This window comes from Rosa rugosa, chromosome 1, assembly GCF_958449725.1.
Source record: "Rosa rugosa chromosome 1, drRosRugo1.1, whole genome shotgun sequence".
In the NCBI taxonomy this organism is placed as follows: domain Eukaryota; kingdom Viridiplantae; phylum Streptophyta; class Magnoliopsida; order Rosales; family Rosaceae; genus Rosa; species Rosa rugosa.
Window position 1 is genome coordinate 46,479,887 of NC_084820.1, and position 18,978 is coordinate 46,498,864.

At 37.9% G+C, this 18,978-nt stretch overlaps 2 protein-coding genes across 2 annotated transcripts; both read left to right on the forward strand.

Moving 5' to 3' along the window:
- The first annotated feature begins 7,052 nt into the window (after window positions 1-7,052).
- On the forward strand, window positions 7,053-8,475 carry LOC133725127 (glyoxylase I 4). Its single transcript, XM_062152257.1, has 3 exons — window positions 7,053-7,288; window positions 7,383-7,488; window positions 7,868-8,475. The coding sequence occupies exons 1-3, from the start codon at window positions 7,134-7,136 to the stop codon at window positions 8,117-8,119; spliced, it is 513 nt and encodes a 170-aa protein (XP_062008241.1). The 5' UTR covers window positions 7,053-7,133; the 3' UTR covers window positions 8,120-8,475.
- A 5,748-nt stretch (window positions 8,476-14,223) lies between these two features.
- On the forward strand, window positions 14,224-16,484 carry LOC133729168 (uncharacterized). Its single transcript, XM_062156652.1, has 4 exons — window positions 14,224-14,527; window positions 14,615-14,999; window positions 15,065-15,599; window positions 15,858-16,484. The coding sequence occupies exons 1-4, from the start codon at window positions 14,224-14,226 to the stop codon at window positions 16,482-16,484; spliced, it is 1,851 nt and encodes a 616-aa protein (XP_062012636.1).
- The last annotated feature ends 2,494 nt before the right edge of the window (window positions 16,485-18,978 follow it).

An 18,978-nucleotide genomic window follows, 5' to 3' on the forward strand; every position in this document is an offset into this window, starting at 1 on the left:
AAGGTGGGTGTATTAGGGGTTTCCTGGGTCTTATTCTTGTTCCAGAATAGGTTTAGGGTTCCCTAAGGAACGATTCTTTCTGTCGACCCCATAGGGGTGTTTCGTTTTTGTACTGCTTGCTGAATATATATAATGGGCTGACCTCTTTTAGTCAAAAAAAAAAAAGTAGAGATCATCCAAATAATGTATTTATACTATTTAATGAGTAAGACTATGATGTGCTCCAGTACTGAGATGGTGACAGTAGGCAATCATGACCGCTCAATAACGTATTTCATCATTTTCATGTCAATTATTTGTTGGAAAAATGATCATTTACCCAATTATGGGGTTAATTAACCGCACTTACCCAAACACTCTAAGAGATTGCCCACTTACACAATATTTTATATATATTTTGCCCTAATACCCAATTAAGTATTTTTTTTTATTACTTTTTATTTATTTTTAGGACAATTTTGCCCTCTCCTTCTTTGTCACTTAGAGAGAGAAGTCATCGGAGACCTTGCCGGACTCCTGTGACCAGCGGCTAGCCGCGGACTCCGGTGACCGGCGGCCGGCCGCGGACCCCTGTGACAGGAATCCGGCAACTGGTGACTGGAATCCGGCCATCAGACCGATGGCCGGATTCTGGCGTCCGATTTTATTGCCCCCTAGTAATACCCAATAATCATATTATTGCCCTCCAATAAACATATTATTGCCCCTCAATACTCTTTTTATTGCCTCCCAATAATCATATTATTGCCTCATAATAATCATATTATTGCCCCCAATAATCATATTATTACCCTCCAATAATCATATTATTGCCCTCCAGTGAAATGCATAAACTCCCAAAACCAAAATGAATACACTACAGTCTACAAGCACAATTGATCAATTTATATGTTCACTTTTTTTTTTTTTCCTTCCCCATTCTTCGAGCTCACAGTTTACCAAAAAAAAAAATTGGCCACCCAGAGAAATGCTCTGGGCACCAAATTGGAGCAAACCATGAAAGCCTTCCACCCCCCCCCGCCGAGACTTCCTCTCTACCAATCCTTCTGTACTTACATGAGCATTTGCCAAGCATAATTAGCTATAATGAGCCACGCTCATGCTACGGCTAGCGGTACCAACTCCCACCAACGGAGTGACCTACGGAAACACAACCAAGCAGGCTACCGCCTGAGCCCCGGCTCACCCCCAGATCACCGCTGACGCGCCGCCATACGCCGCGCCAAGATAGCATCAGAAGCTCTAGAAGCTGGGAACTGAAGCACATCAGTCCCACATCGAAAACATGGAAGAGGTCAGCCTCTTCCCCACCTATAAAAGGTTCTAACCTCTCTCCTCATTAATTACGCATTTACTACTTACCTATTGTTATTCTGTCAACACAAATACATTGACTAACTTAGGCATCGGAGAAGAGAAGACCGCCCAACGCGGTCTCCCTCTGACGCCCTTTGTATTCCACTTGACAGGTAGCAGAGGTATCGATTACATCACAAGTAGCGGTCCGCCCATTGGATCAGTGTTAACCAAGGTTTAGCTACCGCTAAATCTTAGACATTAACACCTTCCAACTGCCACCTCCTCCTAGTCGCCGGCGACTGCCAGGGCCGCATCGCCCTCCTCGACCTCCGCCACAAGTCCCCGTCCTCTGGTTCGACGCCGACACCACCAACAACTCCCGCCTCGTCGTCCATACCCGATCAGAATCCTACCCAAGGACTAAAATATCGATAGTTCAAAAAATGAAAATTTAGATGGAAATGTCGAGGAGGAGGGGGGGGTACCTGCAAAAAACCCTCTGATACCTAAGTCAATACGTTTCTTAGTAGTGGAGTAGAAAGAGTTGGAATGAGATGGTTTACCTTGACGTTGGGCCGCCTTTATATAGGCGATGACTTACTTGGAGGACAAGCCGCCATTATTTATGCTTTTATGGCTGCATTTATTTATGCACTTATGATGACAATCATTGCTGCACTAATAACGGTTAATCATTGCCTACTTACGATGGTCATTCATTGCGCATTTACGACTGTCATTCATTGCGCACTTATAATCGTAATCATTGCGTGTTTATTGCCGTAATAATCGCCGCATTCATGACTGAAATTCAACGCCATATTAACTACGGAGTTAATCGCCTTAATTGCGGGCCCAACAAAAGTTGACCACTCCCACAATGCCCCCAAATTTTCTCTTTGGACACTCGTCCTAAGAGGAAATTTCCATTCTCTGGCTGTTTAGAATCTTACCTCGAATATTTCCTCGAGCCATGGCAATCCCGAATCTCTCCTCGAGCCCTGGCCGCCCCGATTATTTCCTCAGGCCCTGGCCGCCCCGATGATTTCCTCAGGCCCTGGCCGCCCCGATTATTTCCTCAAGCCATGGTCGCCCCTATTCTTTCCTTGGGCCCTAGCTGTCCTGGCTGCCCCAAATCTTTCCTCGGGCCCTGGCCGCCTCGATTCTTTCCTCGAGGTGAAGATTCATTTTCAGCATGAGACATGGAATTGCCCCCATTTACCTTTGAATCTAATAAACAACGTTTTATTCTTTTTGGTCACTGACCTTGGTTATTTACTTTGGCCACCAACCTTACACATACATTTCCATAACACCGACCACAAATATACTTTGAATGCAAAAAGAAGCGAAAATTAGAAAAATGATTACTAAAGGAAAGAATGGTAGACAACGTTATCCGGACTCTTTGTCTCTTTGGGGCTTATATTCCATCACTCCCAGTCCTTAGTGACAGAAATGAAATTTCTTGAGGTGCAGCTCCCGCCATCACTTTTTAGGGAAAAGTGGTTCCCACAGACGGCACCACTTGTTGGTGACGAAAAATTCCGTAGAGGATTTTGACTCACCAATGAATGCGGACTGGAGCGGGAGCTGGCCGGGAACAATCGAGAAGCTTCCTTTGAGCGTTGACCCAAAATTTGACTGTCGGCTCGAGGAGGAGGGGGGGTACTTGCAGAAAACCCTCTGATGCCTAAGTCAATACGTTTCTTAGTAGTGGAGTAAAAAGAGTTGGAATGAGATGGTTTACCTTGACGTTGGGCCACCTTTATATATATAGACGATGACTTACTTGGAGGACAAGCCGCCATTATTTCTGCTTTTATGGCTGCATTTATTTATGCACTTATGATGACAATTATGGGGGAGGATTCAGTGCACCGACATAAATGAATGGTTAGATTATATTAAATACACTCTTAGGTTATTATTAAAAATATTAATTATAAATATTAAGGGTTGAAATTATCTTATAAGTGTTGGGTCATTTGCACCGTCGGTGTATAGAATAATTTCCAGACAATTATTGCTGCACTAATAACGGTTAATCATTGTGTACTTACGACGGTCATTCATTGCCCATTTACGACTGTCATTCATTGCGCACTTATAATCGTAATCATTGCGTGTTTATTGCCGTAATAATCGCCGCATTCATGACTGAAATTCAACTCCATATTAACTACGGAGTTAATCGCCTTAATTGCGAGCCCAGCAAAAGTTGACCACTCCCACAGTCAATATCCCATTGTTGTTTGCTATGAAGGACATGGTTAAAGATGCATGTTAAAGCAAAATAAAAGTTCGGGAGGATTTAGTACACCGATGTGTACTTGCACCGACATAAATGGATGGTTAGATTATATTAAATATACTCTTAAGTTATTAATAAAAATATCAATTATAAATATCAAAGGTTGATATCATCTTATAACTGTTGGGTCATTTGCACGCATAAAATAATTTCTAAATAAAAGTTAATTATATGACATTAGTGGTGCATAAATCATCAACAGCGTTTGGCCTTTACATGCAGCTAATGGGAACAAGGTGGGGGTAGTCATCGAAATTATGCACTAAAATGAGTAAAGACCAATTGAATTCGTCTAATTGTGCATGAACACGATTATTGTTCAGATAAACAAATTAACTGCTGGTTAATTAGTGCCAAACTTTCCTATAATTTTCGCACAGATTTCCTGATGGTATCCAATGTCTCTGCCTTCTTATAGAGAAAAACTTCAGGAGGTATCCAATAAATACTGAATTTATTGTTCATATTTTTTATTTTGAAATGCTACAGCATATCAAGGTACCAATACATTAATAAGTAGATTTAGTTCAATACAGAAATATAAAATCTAAAATTAGTCTATCAATCATCAATCTATGAAAGTAGTTGACCCTTGAACCGAACTAATCTACTTTATGTATCGATATCGTAAACGAAACCCGTAAGGCTATAACAATATAACCATTACAATTTAAGAGGCTAGAGGTACCGAAACCGTTGTCTCAAGTCATTAGAATAAGAAGAAAAAAAATCTTTAGAAAACGCAAGAAAAACAAGTGATGCTCCTCATACGACCAACGTGGATCACATCATATAACAGAATTGGCACCCACCACGGCGGTCCAGTCTCTATGGGCACCACGAGCTCCAGCCTAGCTCTGATCAGCACAATCTCAGTTCCGACTAAAGATCACGACAAAACTTCTGGTACAGGACTTTATCTTAAAATCTAGTGTGATTAATAACAATAACGTCACTCTTATTTAATCATATCTTACCAGTAAGTGAAAAAGCAACACAAACCAATCGACCCAGTAAGCTCGATTTCGACATGTACGTTCTTCCTCTTCCTTCTCTAATTCGTCTCAACTTTCTTTCACATTCATTCCCAATTAAGGGAAGGCCCTAGAAACTTTAACAAGTAGGACCTCTAAGCTAGGCTTGTCCTGTTTAGGGTTCTGGAAAGTAAATTAAGTAATTAACTCAGCAAGTTAATATTTCCACAAAAAACCAGAGTAAAAATAGAAGAACAATCTGCAGCTTGCGGCGTTTGGGGACCCGGATTGTTGTATGCTACCTAAGGAAAAGTCATCAGCAACGTGGAACATACGTGTTAAGAGTGATAGGTAGAGTTAGCTCAACAACGTGCTTCATGTTTTTTATTTATTTTTTTTTTTTTCTTATTTAAAGGACATGGGTTAAAATGTTAAAGCAAAGTAAAAACTTAAATTATATTTGATTTAAGTAGTCCATAATCATGAACCCTCCGTTTCAAAAAAAAATATAATAAAAAAATATTCATTAACCCTATAGGCATCTCAAGAACATTGGAATTAGGTTTTGATCGAAATCGAATGTAAACAAGGTGGGGGCTAGTGATCAATGCATAAACATGATCATTATTCCCGTAATAATTTAGTGGTAGGGTTCAAGTTTCCAAAAGTTTAATGTACAAATTTCCTAGGGCACCTAAGTTTTCTTTATTATATCATCATTAAGTAAGAATTTAAAACAATGTTTTTTTTTATTAGTTTTTTTTATCCAGATCACACAGTTTTTTAATAACTTCCTAGGCTCAGAGACTAATCCGTGCAGGGGGATTATGTTATAACGTTTCATTTCCTTGGCCACAAAAAACAAATTAAGATTTAACTCCAATCAACATCGATAGAATTCGAACTCGGGTGTGGGGGTTCCACACCTAAAAGCTCTTACAAACTCCACCACCTGTGGTGATTTAGGGGAGATATTGTGTTTAATACAAACAATAAGAGAAATAAATTATCTGAATTTATTCCTCCGGATGTGGAGTTGGCAATTCTTAATGATCGTAATCAAGCATAATCATTGAATTTATCTATTTTCTTAAAAACGAAAACACATTATCCAAATCCAATAAATAACAGATTTGAGAAATATAGGTCTCATCATATAATTAAAAAACTAACATAAAAGAATTTCCATCAATGAACATGTATAAGATCATATAACAATATTATGGGTCACCACTATTCGTGGCAGTCCGGCCTCTAATCAGTACTGAGGTTCCCTCGCAAGGTATGGTTGAGTTTCCAGTTCTGAATTTTCTCTTCAAACTTGGTAAATGGTTGTGACTAGGGCTGCCACTTGGTTTGATAATTAGCAAACTGATTGAATACCAACCGATGTTTTATGTTTGATAAACCGACTTTTTGGTAATCGAGACTGATAAGACCGAAATCGAGACTTACCGAAAAAGTTAGTTTGGTTTTGGTAAATACCAATCTACCGATTATCTAAATATTAGCTTTATATACTATAGATTTCAATACACATACATGTATATTGAGAAATAAACATAAAAATTTTCATAAACTTATGAACATTACTACATATGCTACATTAATAGTACATGTATTTTTAGTGATTTGGTCAAAAATGGTTAAATAACCTAGTTTTATTAAAAATGTTTAAAACTTGATGTCATATGTACAAAAGAAAAGCTATAATAACTAGATGAATACAGAGTTTACGACTATAAAATTGAAAAATCTAGTATTGTTCATTCTAATTTATATTACAAAAAATTACTTGTTCTAAAGTTGGTAATACCGAAAACCGAAATACCGAATTTGGTAGATATGATTAAAAACCGAAAATTTTGGTTGGTAATTGGTAACTCAAGTTTGAAACCGAAAACTTTGATTTTGAAGTTGGTAATACCAGTAACTGATTCGAACCGACCGAGTGATAGCCCTAGTTGTGATCCGTGAGTAGTGATGAGCATAACGACACTTTTTTTTTTTTTTTTGGTTACATAACGACACTCTTATTTAAACATATCCAACAACCGCAAAAGGCATTAAGTGAAGACTGAAAAGCAACACAGTAGTGGCAGACCAATCGATCCAGTAAGATCAATTTTGACATGTTCTTCTTCTGTTTCACAATTCATTTCCAAAGTGAAGTGAAGGTTCAGACCAAAAAAATAAATAAATAAATAAAAGTGAAGTGAAGGCACTAGAACGGAGGACCTCCTGAATTCGTGTACTCTCAGCTTTTTCCAGTAAGAGTAGTCCAAGTCATCAGCTACGTGGAATCTACGTGTAAGAGTAATCCAGTATCTGACACGTTGCATGCAAAGGGACACGTGGCAGCCATGAAGCTCTATCATTCCCTCTATATAGAGAGCCTCGCTTGCGCTCAGTATTCTTCAACCAGAGTTGGTTTAATTTCTTCTCTACATTTCCGTCCCCTTCTGAATCTCTTGCTTGTCTGCCTTTCCCCCTCCCCTCACCCCCTCTCCTCTCTCTCTCTCTCTCTCTCTCTCTCTCTGCTCATAATGAAGGAAATTGTGGGAAACCCTCTTCATCTAAAATCTCTGAACCACATCTCACTTATCTGCAGATCAGTTGAAGAATCCATTGATTTTTACCAAAATATTCTTGGGTTTATCCCAATTAGAAGGCCTGGATCATTTGATTTTGATGGGGCATGGTAATAGAATTTTCTAAAAAAACTTTGAATATTCATAGATTAGTGGGGATTTTCTCTTCTTTGTTTCTCTGTTTAAATCCTCTTTGTCTTCTAGGTTATTCGGGTATGGAATCGGAATCCATCTTTTGCAATCTGAGGAGCCGGAAAAGATGCCCAAGAAGACTGAGATTAATCCCAAAGATAATCACATTTCTTTTCAGGTAGGTAAATATATATGGTCATTCTTCTTGGACTGAACTTCTGGTAATTTGTTGGATACTTCAATTGGTTTTCTTGAGTGGAGATCGAGATCTATTGTAGCTTATGCATTCATTGCTCCAAGTCCGTTTTTATTGTAAATCTCTTTTCTCCTGAATATAATCAGTATTAAAAAGGCAACTAAATGTTATTTCAAAAAAAAAAAAGGCAACTAAATGAGATAGATAAGGACAATAAGGCTCTCTACTCTAACACGTAATGTTAGTAATTTTGACACGTAATGCTAAATGACCCTTATGCATGAAAATTACCAAAATTACATGAGAAATCCAAATTGGTTGCTAATGATTATGTTTCTTCATTTTCATGTGGCATGGCCAGTGTGAGAGCATGGGAGCAGTGGAGAAGAAGCTGAAGGAGATGGAGCTGAACTATAAACGGTCGATGGTGGAGGAAGGCGGTATCCACGTCGATCAGTTGTTCTTCCATGACCCGGACGGCTTCATGATCGAAATATGCGACTGTGACAACCTCCCGGTGATTCCGATAGCCGGCGAGGTGGCTCGGGCATGTTCTCTTGTAAACCTGCCGATGTTGCAGCAGCAACAGCAGATACGAGTCACCCAACAGTAGTCGGATTCTGAGTGCCGATACAAGAGCAGTTGCTGCTAATGCTACTCTCCGGCCAAGCTCCAATTGTTTTGTGTGACATATATAATTACGTATTTATGAGGTTTTCATAATAAGATTTAGAATCATTCGAGCGCACAATCCTTTAGAGGGATCACTTTTCCATCGTTAATTACTCACATGATATGGCAAATCGTCGCCAATTGATGTTTAATTAACAGAAAGCGAAATGTGTTTTCTTTTAGTATTTATTTTGTGGCTTTCAAGTAGTGTGTGAAATCTTTTGAGCTGGCTTGCATCTTGGGATCGGAATCATTGTTTATTTGTTTCCTATATATCTAGTTTGTTTTGCTCTTTTATCCTTTTGTGTTTGAGTTGCTACACATGGAGATGTGGGTTGTTTTCAAGTGCTTGCTTGATAATATTTTATGATGATTGCATCATTTGGTTAAGACAAATGTTGTCCTGCAGGAATTGTTCCGTTATATAGTAATATAAACTTGGGTGAAGATATTTATAAGAGAGCCTGCTCATGAATCTGTTCTTGGCTAATAATTCAATCAAGTTGGTTAATTCTTCTGGATTTTCTCAATTTTTCATATAAGTTAGGTAACGTTGAATCTACCTACTAATTACATATTCCACTGATACCTATCCTTTTCATTGGATACAATATGTAAAGAAGAAAACACGCACTACTCACCGCATGCATTCATCAATATTACTTAACATACCTTCGTTATCTCAAATCTGACTTTTACCAACTTTTTTTTCTTTTTCGTACGCTAGAAATTAGAAACACCCGTCGCATCATGAACACAGGTTTCTGATGAATGCTGTCACGGAATGAGACATAAAACATCTTGTAACAGGAGTTGTATCACACTAGTGCAGAGCAATAAGGGGTGGGTTTCTTCATCACGGCACCCATGGGGAACCCACTCACGGATTAATGATTTGATTTTCCTTTGACTAATGTAAAAAAATGGAACTAAATTCCACAACGGTGAAACTATAAAACCATAGTCGTTATTATCCACATCAGAATTGAACTTAGGCTATGGCTTTTAAGAAGTTTTGTTAAGGTTTCACCGACTATAATTTTTGAGGGAGAGTTAGAGCATTGTAGCAATGCTTTCACCAATTACAAGTATTTTAGAAAATAATTGTTATTTTTTTTTATCTATTTTAGCAGTTGCACCAGACTTAGGACTAGCTTTCCATTATAAATTTTAGTTATCTCATTATTAAATATAGAGAATGAGATGAGACTCTCTATAATTTTTTTTTTTTTTTTTTGTGATTCTGGACGACAATGTAACTCTCCACTCCACCCCTGATGTCAGTGAGATTTGAACCCATGACCTCCACAATGTTAGTTAGACTAGCTAACCAACATGCCACGACTCATCGACTAGACTCTCTATAATTTAAACATTCATTTTGAGTTATTTATATAATTTATAAATACATTAAAACTATGTAATCTTCACTGAGAAAATAATATAAATTCATAACTAGCTAAAATAGAGAGAATTGAGAACATCTTTAGCAGACTCTCTATTTTGGCTCATTAGCTATTTTGGAGAGCATATTTAGCTTTATATATATTTTAGCAGCTGCACCAGACTTCTAAGTGACTCTCTATTATAACTTTTAGCTATCTAGCTCCGAAACATAGAAGCGAGATGAAGCTCTCTATAGTTTAAAACATTAATTTTAAGTTATTTTATGTAATTTATAAATATATTTAAACTATTTAATCTTCATTTAAAAAATAATATAAATTCAAAACTAGCTAAAATAGAGAGCACTGATGCAGACATATTTCTAAAGTGGCTAGCCAAAATGACTTTTTAGCTATTTTGGCTAAATTTTGACTAAAAAATGAATAGCAATGCTAAAGATGCTCTGATGCAGATATATTTTAAAAGTTGCTAACTAATTAATATAACTTTTTAGCTACTTTAGCTAAAATTTGACTAAAAAATAGCTAGCGTTGCTAAATATACTCTTCTTAGTATTTCAGTCTTTCAGAAGGTTGTCTAAGGTTTTTATACAGTTTACTATAATTCTTTCTTTAGATGATATGTCAATATTAGTAAAAGGAAATTTTTAATAAGGAGCTTTCTATTCATACCTCCTAAATTGGTATTTAGACCTCCCCTTCTCAAATTTAGACAAAACTTCCAATCTTGCCCTTTTTTTTATCCACACAATTTTTTCCAATACAAATTTACTAGTAATATCTTTTTTTTCATCACTTAAAACTCAGTTCATAGCTATGACTTAACAGTTAACACCATTCACCTTGTAAGCTTGGATACTCTTATGAACCTCCTTCTATTTCTTAATAAAACGTGCAATTTACAATACCACAGGAGAACTATTATCAAAATCAATTTTCTAAACCCAAATCAGGCTAGCAACATAGTCTACTCTAGCAAAAAAAAAAAAAAAAAAAAAAAAACCATAAAAAGAGACCAAGATAACAATTAACGATCAACTCCATGAAGTGAAGCAATTAAGCCAAACTAGAAAGAAACAAAAAGAATAGGAAATAGAAATTGCCTTTCGATCATTATTTTCTCGATTGTTCTTCTCTATATTTTTTGTCCTTTATTCCATTTTGCAATCTTTAACATTCTACCTTAATCAAAGTTGCCCAATAATCTTCATGTATGACTGTAAGAGAATGAGGGAGGGGGAAAGGGAGAGAAGAGAAGGTGCAGGTTTTATTTTTTATTTTTTATCTTTCATTTTGTTCATTTTTTTTTTTTTTGAAAGGAATTTTTGTTCATTTTTTAGAAGGGCAAAGTTGGATTTAAAAACTTCTAAAAATTGTTGGAGGTCCAAATACCATTTTAGGAAGTATGAATAGAACTTCCCATTTTAATAAGTACAGTTTTCGAGAAAAAAATTTCAATAAATTTAGAGAATTTTTGAATTTCTCAATTAAAGATTTAAATTGTTTAGAAAATAGTTAAGTGTTTGTCGGGAGTCAGTAAAGTAAAGTGTTTCATTGAGAATCAATAAATATATACGAAAAAGAAGGACTAGCTGTGAATGAAAAAAAAAAAGATAACTCTTGAGTGAACCTGCATATTCACCATGTTTCCTTCTATCCAATCATACACTCACATGTGTATTACTTGAAAGAAAATTTCAATTTTCATTTTTATCTGATCTTGACGTCAACTCATGATATTTCCCAAAATTAACAAATTACAATAATAACCCTGACCATAATATTTTTACTGTTTCACTTTATTTGTGTGGGAGGATAGTTCTGAGTTTTGATACTTCAAAAATTGATGAAGTCTTTGACACTAAAGACTACGTCTCTCTTTATAGAGATAACCTATACCGTGAATATCAAGGGATGAAATCTCACTAATATCATGAGATATGTGGGATGGGATGGAGAGGGTAGGTATAATGATTGAAAAAACAAAGTACTCTCTATCCTTCTATGGCAGCAGTATCCATTGTCTTTGAGGCTAGAAGGTTGATGTCAAATATTTGGACGTAGGATGTGAATTTGTTTTCACAAGAGATTTGAAGGTTGCCTTTTCAAAGTTCACGACTTTGAGGCAAATTTTCCATTCCATCATACTTTCAACTCCAGAAGGCAAAACCAATATTGCCTTGTAAACGAAGTCCTGCTTCACTAATGTGTTATTGGACACAACTAATAGATCCTAGAAGACGCAAAAACAAGAATTAGGTCTCCCACTTCTAATAGCGCTATAATCACTTAGGTCCTGTTTGGAAATGAAATTTGGATTTTGATTTTGATTTCAAATCTTATGTATTTCAAATCTAAGTAACTGAAATCCTAATTAAGATTTCAAATTCATCCGTTTGGGTAACGATTGAATCATGAGGATTTGAATTTAAGAATTCAAAGCTACTTATGAATATGTTAATCTAATGCAGGAAGATTTTTTTTAGCATTTAATTTCTATGGAGGTAATTGTCATGCTCCATAATTCCAAAAGCAATATAAATCCAAAGTGTTTCAACTCATATTCTCAAAAAATAATAATAACAATAAAATATATATAATAATATGTGTTTCATCTGTATAATTCCTTCTCATACCCTCAATTGTATGACATATTTTTTTATACCAAAATATAAAAAAAGGGAGAAAGCTCTGCTAGGGTTTGTTCTCTGCACCCCTTCTGGCATTCGATCATGAAAGTTTTGGCTTGGAATTGTCGCGGGATCTGCAACAATACCACAGTACAGGCACTTTGGAAGCTTATCCAGAAGCATCGTCCTTCATTCATCTTTCTCTCTGAGACGAAGGTGTCTGATAAGGAGTATATGAGCGATCTACGTTTGCAGATTGGATACCTCAATTGTGAGGCGGTTTTCAGCTCTGGACAATCCGGGGGGCTTGCGTTGTTTTGGGAGGATGGTTTGGACGTTCGTTTTCGATCTAAGTCAGTGCATCATGTTGACGTGGAGATTCGTTCAACTGATGGTTCAAGGGTGGACTGGCGGCTTATTGGTTTTTATGCGCATCCGACCACTGCTCTGCGACACATCACTTGGTTGTTGCTCCGTAGTTAATGTAGGAGAATCAGATGGCTGAAGTTTAGGAGAAGATGTAGTCGTTCTAACACCCCCCCTGTCGGTTAGGGGCTAAGTCGTCACTGCCATGGGTGGTATTGGGTGATTTCAACGAGTTGTTACATGTCGGCGAGAAATTGGGGGTGAAACTCGGAGGGAGTTGTAGATGCAGCTGTTTCGGGATGCGGTGTCGTCCTTGGAATTGGTCGATTTAGGGTTTTTGGGTTCTCTATTTACCTGGAAGGGCTGTGGTGTAAGGAGTAGACTAGATAGGGCCTCTGCTACTACCTCTTGGTCTGATATTTTCCCCGCTTCTAGGGTTTTCAATCTTGCACCCATTCATGGTGATCATCTTCCAATTTTGTTGGAAGTGAATTGTTCTTCTCCTGTTGTCTCTCGTAGGCGTCCGAGGTTTCGTTTCGAAAGCTTTTGGGTGTCTCATGAGGCCTATGAGGGTGTTGTTGGTGATGGTTGGAACTTTGCTACGTCTAGTAGACCTATGTTCTAAGTTGTGCAAAAGATTCGTAATACCTGTCTCTCTTTTATTAATTGGCATAGGGTTACGTTTGGAAATAGAGGTAGAGAGATGGATATGCTACGTGGTAGGCTGCAGGAACTGCAAATGCTTCCTCTAACTCCTGATTTACAACAGGAAAGTGTCCAGTTGTCTAACAGGTTAGAGGTTCTTTTGAATGAGAATTATAGCTACTGCAACAACGATCCAAGGTTTTATGGCTTTCACACAAGGTGACCGGAATACTAAATTCTTCCATCGTAAGGCCTCACATAGACGTGCTAAGAACAGACTGGTGGGGTTATTTGATGAGGATGGAGTCTGGCAAACTTCAGACTCGGGTATGGAGAAGGTGGTGGTGGACTATTTCACAGATATGTTTTCCTCTGGTGATGTGAATTATGCTCATATGTTGTCTGTTGTTGATTGCATTCAACCCCGGGTGACATCTTATATGAATCTGGAACTAAATGCCCCCTACACTGCTGATGAAATTTGTTCGGCTTTGTTCCAAATGTATCCTACTAAGGCTCCTGGGCCAGATGGAATGCCCCCGCTTTTTTTCCAGAAGTACTGGAACACTATTGGCGCTGATTTGGTTAGAGCACTGCAGAATTTCCTTGAGTCAGGTCAGATGTTGGGTGAGATAAATTTTATGCATATGTGTCTGATTCCTAAGGTTAAAACTCCTGATAAAGTGGTTGATATGAGGCCTATTGCTCTTTGCAATGTGATCTATAAGATTGGTGCTAAGGTGATTACAAACAGGCTGAAGCGTATTATGGCTGAGATAATATCGCCCTATCAGAGTGCTTTTATTCCAGGTCGTCTGATCTCGGATAACACTTTAGTGGCTAGTGAAGTTTCACATTTCATCCATAACCACCAGTCTGGGGAAGGAGTCATGTCCCTTAAGTTGGATATAAGCAACGCTTATGATTGAATGGAGTGGTGCTTTTTGAAAGAGGTGCTTTTGAGGTTGGGTTTTGAGGAATCTTAGGTGCAGATGATCATGCAGTGCATTACTACAGTTCGTTATTCCTTCTTGGTTAATGGGCAGCCCCGGGGTTATGTCACACCGACTAGGGGACTCCGTCAGGGAGACCCTCTCTCCCCTTACTTATTTGTTCTATGCCCTGAGGGCTTCTCAGCATTGCTGGATAGGAAGTTTCAGCAAGGTCAGTTATCTGGTATTTCTATTTGCTCTTGTGCCCCTCGTATTCATCACTTACTTTTTGCTGACAATAGTCTATTGTTTGGGAATGCTTCTCTGGAAGAGTGTATTCAACTTCAATATGTTTTAAGTGATTATGAAGGTGCTTCCGGTTAGAAAACTAATCGATGTAAGAGTAGTATCGTGTTTAGTAAGAATGTGGGTGAAACTAGTTAGGCCGTGTTAGCAGAATTCTTGGGTGTTCAAGTTGTTGCTAAGCATGATAAGTACTTGGGGCTTTCGACTTATGTGGGAAGACAGAAAACAGAAACTTTTGCATACATCACTAAAAGGCTCAGTAAGAAGCTTGAAGGTTGGCAGGGGAAACTCCTTAGTGGTGCAGGGATGCATCTGCTAATTCGAGTTGTTGCCCAGGCATTACCTTCATATGCTATGAGTTGCTTTTTATTGCCTAAAACTTTCTATGATACTCTTCATCAAAAGTGTGATAAGTTTTGGTGGGGTAGTAAAGGTGATCAGAGAAAGATACATTGGCTTTCGTGGGATAAGCTCTGCCAACCTAAAGAGAATAGAGGGATGGGTTTCCGCGACTTGCATGCTCATAATCTAGCTTTGTTGGCACAACAAGGGTGGAGATTGTTACGTAAACCTAATTCTCTTATTGCTCGTTTGTTTACAGCAAAGTACCTAATAAGGTATTATGGGACGCTGAATTGACCTCCACACCTTCTGCATGTTGGAGGGGGGTTTTTGAGGCTTTAAAGATTTTGAAAAAGGGATTCCGCTGGCAGGTTGGTGATGGGAGGTTGATTCATGTTTGGGATACTCCTTGGTTACCACGACCTTGTTCCTTCCGACCTTTTTTTCGCTACCCTTCTGCTCCTGAATGGGTACACAAGCTCATCCTACCATCTGGCACATGGGATAGAGATCTCATTGTGGCTCAGTTTGATCCTGATGATGCTGCACTCATACTCTCAATTCCACTTAGTAACAGACAAGTGCAAGATAGGCTGATATGGCATTATGATGCAAAAGGTAGGTTTACTACCAAGATTGCGTACAAAATCGCCTATGAGTCAGTGCATGACCTAACTTTGGGTACTACTACCTCAGATCTTAATGTTTCTTTTTGGAAGAAGATATGGTTTGCCAAGATACCAGGCAAAGTTAAAGTGCACATTTGGAAAGCGTGTTCTGGAATTCTACCTACGGTTTCTCAACTTTTTTCTCGACGGGTCTTTCTGCAAGATGGCTACATATTTTGTAATGATGATGAGGAATCTATCACACATGTGCAAAGGGATTGTCATTTTGTACAATCGGTGTAGCGTTCTTTCCAAGTTTTTTCTCCGGTTATGCATTTGATTTCTACTCCAGATTCTCTAACGGATTGGCTCATGATTTGCTCTGAGCGTCTGGTCAAAGAAGACTTTGCTTTTCTTCTATTCTCATTATGGATGTTCTGGAAGGAACGGAATAGGAGGGTTTGGAATGGTAAGGCTGTGTGGCTGCATCAGTTGGCCTTTCAAGCCTTTCATCACCTTCGTCTTTTTCAACATGCATCTAGAGCTGTTGTTTCTTCTTTGAGGTCACGAAGAGTTGTGGTTCCTTGGCAACCTCCTTCACCTGGTTGGCTGAAAGACAACTTTGATGGAGCCTACAATGGGACTTTGGGAAAGGGTAGTATTGGTGTGATTGTGAGAGACTCTAATGGAGAGGTAGTTGGAGGTGTCTGCAAGTTTGTCGCTTCTATCTCTTCTCCTGTTGAGATTAAAGCTTTCGCTGCCAGAGCAGCTTGTGATTTGGAGTCTCAATTTCACCTTGCACCGATCAGTTTTGAAGGGGACTGCTTGCAGGTTATTCAAGCCATTAATGTTGGGGAAGAGGACACGTCTCCTTGGGGTCGTTTGATTGATGATTATGTCTCCTTCTTGGGTCAGTTACCGGGTGCTTCTTTCTCCCATGTTTTCCGAGAGACCAATTCTGCTGCTAATAAGCTAGCTAGATTAGCTCTTTTTAGTCAAGTTAATATCTCTTGGTATGGTTGTATTCCTACAGATATTAGGGGTTTTGTAACCTCACATTGTATGCTCTAGTTGCTTATATCTAATAAAGTTTGTCGTCTTTCCTTTCAAAAAAAATATCCTCAATTGTATAAATCCGAAGTGTTTCATCTTATATTCTAAAAAAAATATAACAACAATAATAATAATAAGTGTTTCGTCCCCCTAATTCCATCTCATGAAAATCTAAATTCTCATGCTCCATCTTCAATTCCTTGGTTGCCCTGAAAACAATCAATAAAGAAAAGGGCTTTTATCAGCATTTAACTGGAAAAGAAAATGTGTTGTTTCTTGTATGACATAGAAACAGTCGAAATTTTTTTTGTTATTAGCGTTGTGTCTTCCCTCGGCAGATGTCAGGCATAGCTGCTGCGCATGGGAAAATGTGTAAATGTCCCTATCGCATATATAAGACAAATCAGACATCTAAAGTCTAGACACAACCAAATCGAATACTCATACCAGTCATGTAAGATATCCTCATATGACATTCTCATTTTAGAATATATACTAATAATAATAAATGCATATATATATCTCTGTGTTTCTTAGAGAGGCAAGTGCAAGACAAGCTCGAGAGAGCAAAAAATCTCCTGCTAATCAGATAATGCTCAGAGTGCATTTGCTGTTTCACCATTCTAATTGGATAATCCTGCAGGCATTCTATCCCTCTGATTAAATGTATATGAGGACGACAGTATAGAAATCAGATAAATATCAATAAATGGATACGGTGTTTTCAAAGCAGAGAGTCCTGCTTGCAGATAAATCTTCAGCAAATAAGGCTCAAGCATCATGCCATATAGCTTGCAGAATTCAAATCACCATCTATACATCATCACTAAATGGCCTGTGAGTGTGACCAACTTAAAATGACAGACCAGATTGTAAAAAAAATATTGCATAGCTATTCTAGTGATAGGCAGTCCAAGGCCCCAATGATGTAGAAATTAATCAAAATCTGGTGACTTTATCAAGTAGGAAATTGCATGATATTGTTTGAAATCGGACAAAAAAAGGGTTAAGAAAAGATATTGTTGCAGCTTATGACACCAATAAAATGCTATCAAAATGACTTAACAAGTTAGCTACTTAAAAAAAAAAATGAACAAGAAAGAAACACCTAAAGCACCTAACATAGCAAGGGGACCAAAAGTCTAAGAAGTATTAGACCAGAAATAAACCAGAATTCCCAGGCATACTACATTTCCATCGTGAAAAGACTATGGCCTCTATTATTGGGGGATCAAATTCATCCTAAAAATCAGAACTTGCACATTCCAGCAATAATGGCAAGAAAAAAGAAGTCAAATATCTCAAGCAAAGGCTTCCCAAAGCATGCAATTGTTGACCAAAATTGACATAGTTTCAAGCATGTTTTCGACTATCAATTGATCGAGTAAATTATAAACATCACAAGTGATGTGGGTTTTCATATTCAAAACTCACATTTGCAAAGGTTGCACTCACCAAACATCATAGTCTTGATTTAGGATCTATATATCACAAACTGAACTAACATAATGCCGACTAGCTTGGAAAAAAGAAAGATGGTAACAGTGCTCAGCATTGATGGAGGTGGAATTAAAGGAATCATACCTGGCACCCTTCTTGCCTTTCTTGACAAAGAATGCCCAAAACACCAACAAACATGTAGTCAAAAGCAACCAACTGCAAATTAAGCATGCATAGAAATCAGACAGGAAATCCCAGAAAGCAGAGACTGATCTTCATTGTCTTGTTGAAACTAGGAGAGAAAAAAACCCTTTAGTTTTCAAAGCCAATAGAACATTTAAAATTCACTGCTCATAAGAAAGACATAAGCTAAAAGAAATCCAGTCTAGTTTGGTATGGATTCAATGTTGTGACAAAAATCAACAACGTGCAAAGGTGGCAATGAATTCCTGAAGATAACAAGCTCTTTACCTAAGGTTTCCTTCCTTTCAGTCATGAGGTTAGTCATAGACTTCCAGTTGTAAACTCGAATCAAGAGGCATCAATTCATTAACACTGCAAAATATAGACAATGGCATATCAATCTCACTAATGACTTCAATAAAATTTTCTATCTATTCAAGCCCAAATTAGTATCACTACATGTGTAAGATGCATTCAATTTAGGCACCATGCAGTTTAGTACTTCCTACTTGTTTACTACTAAGATTAGAAACTAGCAGATCGTGTTCAATTGGGAAAATTTCAAGAACAGTACATGAAGTATCGCCTGTTCTAACCTTTCGTGAATCAAGTTTTGTTAAAATCAAAACGGTACATGACTTTTAAATCTCGGCCCAATTTTAGTGTATGCCGTCAACAATATCGTTAACTTTTAGTAATTATTCTTTTGTAGAAGGGTAATATGGTATTTTTACAGTTTCCTCTCTCTCTCTCTCTCTCGATCTCGATCTCGACACTCTGACTCTGGCTCTTTCCCTCTCTCTCCCACAGACCCAACCCCTCTCTCCCCTTTGCTGGCTCCCAAGAGACATTATCTCTCCTCCTCTCTTACAATTTCAACCCCAAAGTC

What these genes read in the sequence shown, in the direction of transcription:
- LOC133725127 (XM_062152257.1), top strand. Translation starts at nt 7,134, where the DNA reads ATGAAGGAAATTGTGGGAAACCCTCTTCATCTAAAATCTCTGAACCAC. An exon ending in TTTGATTTTGATGGGGCATG is followed by an intron (nt 7,289 to 7,382) that starts GTAATAGAATTT and finishes TTTGTCTTCTAG; the next exon opens with GTTATTCGGGTATGGAATCG. An exon ending in ATAATCACATTTCTTTTCAG is followed by an intron (nt 7,489 to 7,867) that starts GTAGGTAAATAT and finishes TGGCATGGCCAG; the next exon opens with TGTGAGAGCATGGGAGCAGT.
- LOC133729168 (XM_062156652.1), top strand. Translation starts at nt 14,224, where the DNA reads ATGCAGTGCATTACTACAGTTCGTTATTCCTTCTTGGTTAATGGGCAG. An exon ending in CATGCTCATAATCTAGCTTT is followed by an intron (nt 15,000 to 15,064) that starts GTTGGCACAACA and finishes GTTTGTTTACAG; the next exon opens with CAAAGTACCTAATAAGGTAT. An exon ending in GTTCTGGAATTCTACCTACG is followed by an intron (nt 15,600 to 15,857) that starts GTTTCTCAACTT and finishes ATGTTCTGGAAG; the next exon opens with GAACGGAATAGGAGGGTTTG.